Source organism: Galeopterus variegatus, unplaced genomic scaffold, assembly GCF_000696425.1.
Source record: "Galeopterus variegatus unplaced genomic scaffold, G_variegatus-3.0.2 Scaffold2813, whole genome shotgun sequence".
NCBI classification, from domain to species: Eukaryota; Metazoa; Chordata; class Mammalia; order Dermoptera; family Cynocephalidae; genus Galeopterus; species Galeopterus variegatus.
Genome location: NW_007728924.1, coordinates 157,863 through 167,115, shown reverse-complemented (window position 1 = coordinate 167,115; position 9,253 = coordinate 157,863). Strand labels below are relative to the sequence as shown.

The 9,253-nt window shown below is 54.2% G+C and overlaps 1 protein-coding gene across 1 annotated transcript; it reads right to left on the bottom strand.

The window, feature by feature from the left end:
- Nucleotides 1-1,267: 1,267 nt before the first annotated feature.
- On the bottom strand, nucleotides 1,268-8,250 carry LOC103598980 (protein Wnt-4). The gene is made up of 3 exons (XM_008583056.1): nucleotides 8,103-8,250; nucleotides 2,872-2,948; nucleotides 1,268-1,839 (listed from the first exon to the last, which is right to left on the bottom strand). Exons 1-3 carry the CDS (start codon nucleotides 8,248-8,250, stop codon nucleotides 1,372-1,374), a joined length of 693 nt encoding a protein of 230 aa, XP_008581278.1. The 3' UTR covers nucleotides 1,268-1,371.
- Between the last annotated feature and the right edge of the window lie 1,003 nt (nucleotides 8,251-9,253).

Genomic DNA, 9,253 nt, shown 5'->3' with positions numbered 1-9,253 from the left:
TGGGGCTAGGCTCTTGATGGTCTGGCTGGCTCTTGATGGGCAGGCCTGGGCTGCTGGTGCTATCTCTTGGGGAATCTTTCGCATTCTGCATGGTACCTGGGACCTCAGAGACCTGGAGGGCCTGGGGGTGGGGGAACCTAAGCTGCTGAGACATCATCAGTCAGGCTTTCAGCTGTTCGTCTCTTCCCTGTGAATCTGTTCTGTCCTCAGGAACCATGTGGGCTCCTGCTGCTTTCTGCCCCCTTTCCTCTAGCCGGAACCCTCTCCCCAAGGCTCAGACCCAAGGAGACCTGCAGTTCCTGTGCCATTGAGTACAGGAGCCAAGGTGGAGCCTTGGCTGGAGGGCTCTTCTGGTTGTGCCTCTCCATCCAGCTTGCTGTGGGGCCTAGCTCTGCTATAAAATGGGCACAGGCATCCCTGTTTTGTCTGCTTCCTAGGACTGTTGTGCTCATCAAGTGAGATGGCGCTGTATAGGGCCTAGAACATAGTATTTGCTCAGAGAGTTGTGTTAAGTGAGTATGATAATGGGAGAGGACTTTACTGCACAGCCCTTTCGTGTGTGTGTGTGTTTTCCATTCTTAGTTGCAGAGGAGCAGCACTGTGAGGAGGTGACTTAGTTGGGGGCATGACTGCAAGGGTTTGGCCGTGATCTGCCTAGGAGGGACTGGGGAGTGGGGAGTTTCCCTCTCCAAGAGGGGAGGCTGGGAAGGCTGGGCCGAGGTGGGGTGGGACTGTAGCCTTCTCTTGCCCTCACCTCACCTGTTCTTCCCACCTGGAAGGTCCCACAGAGATTGAACATCCATTTGCTCCTGTGAGGGCTGAAACGAACTCTTTGCCCTTGGCCTGATATCTGCCCATTCCCTTTCCAGGGAGACAAGGCTACCAAGCTCAAGCTGCCAGGGGTCACGTGTGGGGTGTATGTGTAGGGTGGAGAGTTGCGAGCTCTTTTTCCTTGTGACTTCCATCAAGGAGGCACCTATTTCCCTGTCATAGGACCACCTCTTTCCCTAGATGTCAGGGTCAGTAGCCATGTGGCTGTAATACTTATTACCCACCTTAAGTCTGCAAGTAGAAAAATGGACGCAGATTAACAACTGAGTGGTCAGCAGCAGCCACATGTGCACAGTCAGAGGCATGAGCAAGATACCTTTGGTCAGAGGCAGCCACAAAGGCCCGGGTTTTGGGGAGGCCCCAGTTGGTGCCCTTGGGGTCGCCTGCCTGGCTTTAGTAATAAATAACATGAGGACCCAAAAACCAAACCAAAACAAAAAATACAACCAGTATCTCTTGGGGCAGTTGTTGGGAGACTGTTTAAATTATTGGCCTTCCCTGGGCCACTAGGTGGTTGCCGGGCACAGGGCTGGCAGGCAGTCATCGGCACGTGTGCAACTCCACGAGCCGCTGGCACTGCCGGCACTTGACGAAGCAACACCAGTGGAATTTGCAACTGCAGCGTTCTGCCAGCTCTACCTGTGCTGTGTGGAAGCCACGGCCACAGCATAGCAACTCACAGCCGTCAATGGCCTTGGATGTCTTGTTGCATGTGCGGCCCCTCGTGCCGAGCACGCCACTGCGCATGTCCTGTTCGCAGAAGTCTGGGCTGGGCTCCAAGTACACCAGGTCCTCATCTGTATGTGGCTTGAACTGTGCGTTGCGTGGCACCAGTGCCCTGGAGGAGCCCACACGGCGTGGCTCCACCTCAGTGGCGCCATCAAACTTCTCCTTCAGCGCATGGCCCACCTGGCGGAAGGGTGGCACGGCTCGCCAGCATGTCTTCACCTCACAGGAGCCCGACACCCCGTGGCACTTGCACTCTACCCGCATGTGCGTCAGGATAGCCTGTGGGGGAGGGGAGGGAGAGGGGCCATCAGGAGACAGCAGCAGAGGCTGGGGAGAGGGCCCCTGGGGCTAACTCCACAGAATCAGATTTACTGTCATGCTTCCTCTGCATTAAGAAACTGAGTCATGGGGGCGGATCCTTCATGAATGGATTAATGCTCTCCCTGGGTGGGGGGAGTAATAAGTGAGTTCTCTCTCTAGTTCCCACGAGACCTTGTTGCTTAAAAGACCCTGGCACCTCCTCTCTCTCTCTTGCTTCCTCTCACCATGTGATCTGCTTGTACCCGCCATCTGCCTGCCACTTTCTGCCATGAGTAGAAGCAGCCTGAGGCCCGCGCCAGATGCAGCTGTCCCAGAATCATAAGCCAAATAAACCTCTGTTATTTATAAATTACCCAGTCTCAGGTATTTCTGTTATAGCAACACTAATACAATTCTTCATAACAGCCCTATGAAGTTGATTCTTTTAATCCTCATTTTACAGATGAGGAAACTGAGGAACTGAGTGGTGAGTAACTTGCCCAAAAATCCCCAGCCAGGAAGCAGTGGAGTCAGGATCTGAACTCAGGCAGCCTTGCTCCAGAGCTTTCAGCCTTGACATTATTCTGCCTCACGTAGACCTGAGCTCCTGGAAATACACGTGCAGTCAGTTTCCTCCCACCTCCCATGTGTGAAACCAAGAAGGGCTTCCTTAGGTCTATCCTAAATATCGTGTGCTGTAGGACAAGTCCAGTCCCTTCTGTGGTGCTTTACTGGGGATGGTGAGCAGTTGGCTTCTGTGCTCAGCACAGAGGGCCCCAGAGGGCCTGGAGGATGTGGGCATCAGCTGTGTGCCTAAGGCTGATGGCAGCATCTCCTCCAGCCTTCTCTAACTGGCCCTGGGTCCCAGCCTCTTGACTCCAGTGCTATGGCCCCTCCTGGCTTCTTACCTCTGCTCAGGTGCCCAGGCTGGAGCCTTGCTTGCTAGTGGAGGAACAAGCAGGGCCTGCTCTCTGCAGAGGCTGCTCAGACATAGAAAATAATGTGGTATACCTGGGAGCAGAGCAGCGGGGAGTGCCCCAGCAAGGTGGTAAATACTGCTCCCTGGTCAGGGGGTTTGCCTGCCCCAGCTGCAGGAGGAAGGCAATGTCACTTTGTCCTTTCCTGGGCCAGGGTAAGGCAGAACTCTTAAGGTGCCAGTGACTGCCCTGTGACCCTCTTCCTTTTCCACATGGCCATTTGCCCCTCTCCACACCCAGCTCCTTTCTTCCTGCTGTTTCTTCTTCCCAGAGCACACCTCTTCCCTTGCTCCACAGGTCTAAATCCTGTGTGTCCTCTGGGTCCGGTCTCAATACATCTTTTCCAAACTGCTAAGGCTGGGAATTTGGAGTTGTTCTGAAGATCCAATAACAGCTACTCTTTCTGAGGACCCACTATGTGCCAGGGCCTTCCCATATGCTGTCTAAGGCTCATGCCAACCTTAGCAATCAGCTCTCTATAGCTCTGCTCTATGGAAGAAAAAGTGAGGCTCAGTGGCCTGCCTGGGGTCCCTCAGGCAACAAATGGCCAAGCGGGAATTGGAACCGAGGCCTGACTCAGGGCCCACGCTCTTCAGATCTCATCACGTGCAATGTCCCTCCCAGATGTTGGAAGGAAGGACATTCAAGTAGGAAGGAGTGTTTGGAGGAGAATCAGCTGAAGCTGAGTTCCTTGAGTTGGCAAGGAAGCCATGGGCATGCTGATACCCTGGTGCCAGGATGGGTGCCCTGCTGGAAGGCAGGGAATGGGCACTACTCAAGTGTTACTAAGCAGATCCAGTGGGAGCCCTAGGGAGGTGGGCAGGACAGGCACTAGTCTCCCAGAAAAACCTTATCCCTCATCCGTCAGCCTCTATCCCTGTCCCCAGCCTCTCCAGTTTCCTCTATTTCCCCCTCTGACTGCAAAAGCCCACCTTTTCTTGAAATGACCTCCAGGAAGCCACTTTGAATTTGAGAGACAGTGTAGGACCAGGGAAAGATTAAGGCTCCAGAGCCAGACAAAGCTGTGTCAGACTCTCACTAGTGGTGTGACCTTCCTCTCCCAGTCTCATTTCCCGAACTCTAATGTGGGGAGGTTAATGCTGTCCTGGTAGGGCAGACCCTGAACCTTTCCTGCATCCCTTCCCACCGTCATAGACTTCCCAGGACTCCAGGCGCTCTCGCAATCAGAATCAACCGTAGATGGTTTTATCTTCCAGCTGTCGTGTGTGTCTGGCCTCTGCAGCTTCCAGGAACTCCTAGTGTGGGAGTGTTTCTGGGGTATACAGCCCCCTTCTCCCCTCCCTGATCTCCTTCATCATCAGCTTATATGATGGCATCAAAAGGCTGGCCAGAGAGGTCACCCAGAAGGAAAGAATGTTCTCCCCTTCATTGGGTCCAACGTGATGCCAATGCTGAGGACAAAGGTGAGAACACAGGTTTTAGTGAGGCACTGCCCAGGACTGAGGAGTGTTTACTTAAGTCCAGCCCGGTATTAGGGTCTGTAAGGTGTCCTGGGTGGTTCAGACACATGGGGAGGGGACAGACGGGCCTGGATTTGAGTCCTCACTCCCAGCCATGCAGTCATTGCTGAAGGGGCCACAGGGACTGCCTGTCTCTTGGGACAGGGACTTGATCAAGGTCACAGTGATGACGTGATGGGGCAGGAGGAGGCCCGGTGTTGTCCGCAGATGGAGGGAAGCAGAAGAGGAGGTTCTGTCACCTTTCTTCCCTCTCCCCGTCCTGGTCAGGCTGGCCCACTCTGAGACGCCAACACTCCTTTGCCAGGCTCTGTGGCCTCCCTCCTACCCTAAGCCCTCTCATTCATTCAGCAAATATTTATCAGTTGCCTGCAATGTGCAGGTGCTGTTCTAGGCACTGGGATTAAGCATTGACTGAAACAGAGGCCGTCTTGCATCTGGCCCTTAAAACCTGCTTGACCAAGAACCTTCACCTCCCATTCCTGGCTGCCCTGGATGCCATCTTTACTGTTTCTGGAAGATTTTCAGCCTAGAGCACACAGTTTGGCCTTAAATTGCACATTAGTCTTATTGTTCACCATTATTTCACCATCCGTCATGCATTTGTAGCCTAGGAGTGGGGGTGGGTGGGAGGACAGGGTCTGGAGTTGGAGGTGTAGGGCTTTGGGCAATGCTGGCAGCAGGGAAGCATCCCCGCACCAGTGTCTGTGGACACCTAGCCCTCCATAAGCATTGTCTCTGAATCCTCACAGGAGCCCTAGGAGGTTGGTTCTGGGATTGCCCCCGTTTTACAGGAAGGAGTTTGCTGAGGCTTAGACAGGGCATGGACTTTGCCCAAGATCTCACAGCCATAAGGTGTCAGGACCAGGCTCTGAATGTGTCATCACCCTCTGCTTTCTCAGCTGTGACATGGGGAGAACACTGCGAACTCATAGTTGTCGTGAGGACAATCTGATCCAAGACAGCACACAACAGATCCTCAGCAAATGGGGACTCCTTGTCTTCCCTAAGTACGGCCTGGATCTGGGGGATCTGTTAGCACTGTCCTCCTCCGTATTTGAGGCCATGACCCCAGCCCTGGGAGCTGGGGACTGTGAGAGGGACCTGCCCCACTGGCTGTGCTACTGCTGGAGAGGACAGTAGCTGGTGATCTGCCTCTCAACCAACCCCTGGATTTTCCGAGAGCCAGCGCTCTGCTCTCAGATCTCAGGATGGACATGTCCCCCTTTCCTCTTGCTCAGTGGAGACAAATTAAGAATTTTCCAAGAGCAATTTTACTAGCGAAGAAAACTCAAGGGCCGATCCCGTGGCTCACTCGGGAGAGTGCGGCGCTGGGAGTGCCAAGGCTGCGGGTTTGGATCCCATATAGGGATGGCTGGTGCGCTCACTGGCTGGGCGCGGTGCGGGCAACACCAAGCCAAGGGTCACGATCCCCTTACCGTTTACCAAAAAAAAAAAAAAAAAAAAAAGGAGATGAGTGAGTGGGAAGAGCTCAGACTCCTCTAGACACGACTGATGTCTGCCTGGTGTGACTGGCTGGTCTCAGGCTATCTTGACTCAGCTCCAGAGATGATGCTTGACCAAGCCACTCAGTCCAGAGCATGTTCAACCCAGGCCTGGTGGAATTCTTAGTGTCCCCCAGAACTTGAGCCAGGGCTGGGTCAACCTCCTTGGTTCTTGCCCCATAGGGAAGGAAGGTACTTCTTGGCGGGGTCCTGATTACCTGCACTGGCTCAGGCCAGCATTGGCCCATGCCTCCCCCTTATTTCATTCTTTGAGTCCTTGCTCCCGACCTACTTTCTGTCATTAGATGACCTCCATTGACTGTCTCCTCCATGCCAGGCTTTGCTATGTGCCAGGAAACAGGTAAAGGAGGTGTCCCCTTGCCTTTGAAGAGCTCAAGACTTAGTGATGGGGGAGGGGGGTCGGGAGCGGAGACATCACATTTCAGTCTAAAAGGTGTTACAAAAGCAGCGTGAACACATGGTTCAGGCAAAAATGTGTGTGTGTGTGTGTGCACCTATGTCTATATCTATATATAAATAGAGAATAAGAAGGCAAATGGGTTAAAATGTAAACGGTCGGTGCATTTAGTAAAGAGAATATAGGAATTCCTTGCACTATTTTTGCAACTTTTCTCTAAGTTTGAAATTATATCAAAGCAAAAAATGACAAAAAAAGGGAAAACTCCCCAGCAAGAACAAAGAGCTTCAGAATCTCTCTGGACAGAGCTGGGAAAGCTTTGTGCAGGAGAGAACTGCTGAGCTGGTGGGAAAGGGACCTGGATGTTTGGGGGAGAGGAAACAGCAGGTGAAAAGGCGTGGGGGTGTGATAGAGCCTGGCATATGGAACTCTGCTGATCTATTCTTCAATCCATCCAAAAGACACTCAGTGAACACCTACTATGTGCGAGGGGCTTCCTGAACTCATGGCCTGCTGTTTGAGACTGATTCTGGGGCCTAATCACTCAGGCAGCTCTGGGCCCTTGGCAGGGGTATGGTCATCCGAGAGCCTTCACTACCAGGCTGTTCACTGGGTCTCTGCTTCTCCTCTTCAGCAGCAACGTTCAGCAATGCCAAGCATGATCATGCCTTTTTGTCCCCTGCCAGCTCCCAGGAGAATGGCTTCCAAATTTCTATCACAGTTGGTTTCCAACAACATCTAAATGGTTTGCCATAAGCCTAGCAGCCCTGGCCACCCAGGACCACAGGTGCCAAGACAAAGGTTGGCCCAGGCAACCCCTTCCTGCTGTCTGAGCAAGTCGAAGGGCTCTGTAAGACTGTTGGGGGCTCAGAAGTGTCAGTTTCATGCTCAGGAAGTAGAAAGAGGCAGCTGGTTTAGAGCATTTCCTCGAGGGCAGGGCCTTGAATTTCAAGGAGCCTTCCTTTGGCTTAATGCCTTCTCATATTTTTGGTCTCAGCTGAGGGCCTGTCTCCTCAGGAAAGCCTTCCCTGAGCACCTCACCCTGGCCAGGGAAGGTGTCCACCTTTGTGCCCCCACAGGCTCCCCTGTACCCTCCATCATGGTGTTTTCTCATCATGGACAAGAGCAAGACCCCTGGAAGCCTATCTCAAAGGGCCAGATGAGTTATGGTTACTTAAAACACTTAGAACAGTGTCTGGCCTATACTTGGGTGCTGTAGGTGTGGAAGCCACTGCTCCTATTGTGCGGTGGTTATTCCTTATCTGTCTCCCTGCTAGACTCTGAGCCTGAGAGCCTAGGAGCTGGGTACCCTTCATCCCTAGACCTCAGGGCTGGCCATGCTGGAAGTGCTCAGTCCAGCTGGTCAGATGTAGAGATGACCGAGATGGGCTCCAGTACTCGAGGCCGAGAGCTAACGTGGAAACAGCAAGGGGCTGGGGGTCCAGAGCCCCAGTTCTGCATCCTGACTCTGCTCCTCATCCCCTGAGCAGCCTTGGGCAACTCAGTCCAGTCCCCTGCCTGCACCTTGGTGTCTTCCTCCATCAAACAAGGATGGTAGCTCCTGCTCTCATTCCCGTGAGACCAGCACTGAAAGTGCTGCACACTGTCGAGTGCTGCACAAGCATGAAGCAGCAGCACCCTCCTTGGATGGCCCATCCACCCCAGACTCGCCCCACCTGGATCATCCCCCTGTCCCAGCACCCCAGCGCTCTGCATTCATCCTATGCTCACCTGTGTGCTGTGCTGTTCTGGCTTCAGCATGACTTGGAATAGCCTAGCCCCTCACAAGTGTCTCATTCCCTAGTTGGAGCTGCACCCAGGCTCCTCTAGCTCCCCCAATAGCCCCTTCATGCCCTTCCCTCACCTTGAGTCACCACCTTGCCGAAGACAGGCAGAGAGTCGAGGGTGGAGCAGTTCCAGCGCCGGTTCCGGAACTGGTACTGACACTCCTCGATGGCGAGCTGGGCGCCACGGCGCACTGAGTCCATCACCTCCAGGTTCCGCTTGCACATCTGAACCTGCCTCTGGATCAGGCCCTTGAGCTTCTCGCACGTTTCCTCCTCCGAGATGCTCCCCACCGATGATAGCTTGGCCAGGTACCTGAAGAGAGGAGGTGGATCCGATGCAGAGCCCACCCCAGGGCTTCCGCCCCTGAGACCCGCCCCTCTTCTTCCCATGCCCAGGATGGGCTGATGCCACACGTGGCCCAGGTGTCTCGGCACTGACTTGTCCCAGCGACTGGTTCTGGCTGCCGACTTCTCTCTAGATCCAGTGACAGGCCCTCTGCCTGGCTTTCTGGGGCTGGGGGGTGGAAGTGGTCTCTTTCATAAGAAGGCCTCCATCTCAAGTCAGGCAAAGCAGACAGCAGCACAGGGCAGGGGCTGGGGAGTTGGCAGAGCCCCCATGGGATCCCTCCCTGGCCTGGGTGGCCCCTGCACCAGTGTTTGTGCCCCGGAAGTTATTCCAGACCTGGCCTGTGGGCTCCAACTGCTCCCTGTAGAGATGCCCTCTAGCTGGGAGTCTGGAGCCATGGTCTGCCCAGGGTCTTTCTTTCCCCACCCCAGGCAGGGACCCCAGTGACTGATGCCTGCCTTTTGGCTGCAAGGCCAAGATCCTCACTGCCAGCTATGTCCCAGGACCACAGCTGGAGACCAGTGTCATTGTTGCAGCACTTTGGAGGGCGACAACGAGGGCAGAGAAGGGCTGGAGGTCTGGGGATGGTCAGGACGTGGGTGGTGGTGGCGGTGGCAGGGTTGGGATGGTGATGGTCGTTCACAAAGTGTGCCATGCTCTCCGCTCTGCCCCTTGAGATTTTATAGCTTGACGATGGGTGATGTCGTTAGCTCCTCATAGCGTTATTGCAAGGATCACAATCTAAATGAGATAATTAATGTGAAGGTACTCTGGGACCAGGCCCGTGAAGGAGAGGGGCTGCAAATGTTTCCATTTCAGTGGAGGACAGGAGAGAGCAGGACTGTTCATTCACCACCTACTTGGTGCCGTGCACTGTGGCAG

Coding starts and splice junctions, on each gene's coding strand:
- LOC103598980 (XM_008583056.1), bottom strand. CDS start 8,250: ATGTGCAAGCGGAACCTGGAGGTGATGGACTCAGTGCGCCGTGGCGCC. Junction 2,949..8,102: donor CGGCAAGGTGGTGACTCAAG/GTGAGGGAAGGG, acceptor TTCCTCCTGCAG/CTGGGGCAGGCAAACCCCCT. Junction 1,840..2,871: donor CCCCGCTGCTCTGCTCCCAG/GTATACCACATT, acceptor CCTCCCCCACAG/GCTATCCTGACGCACATGCG.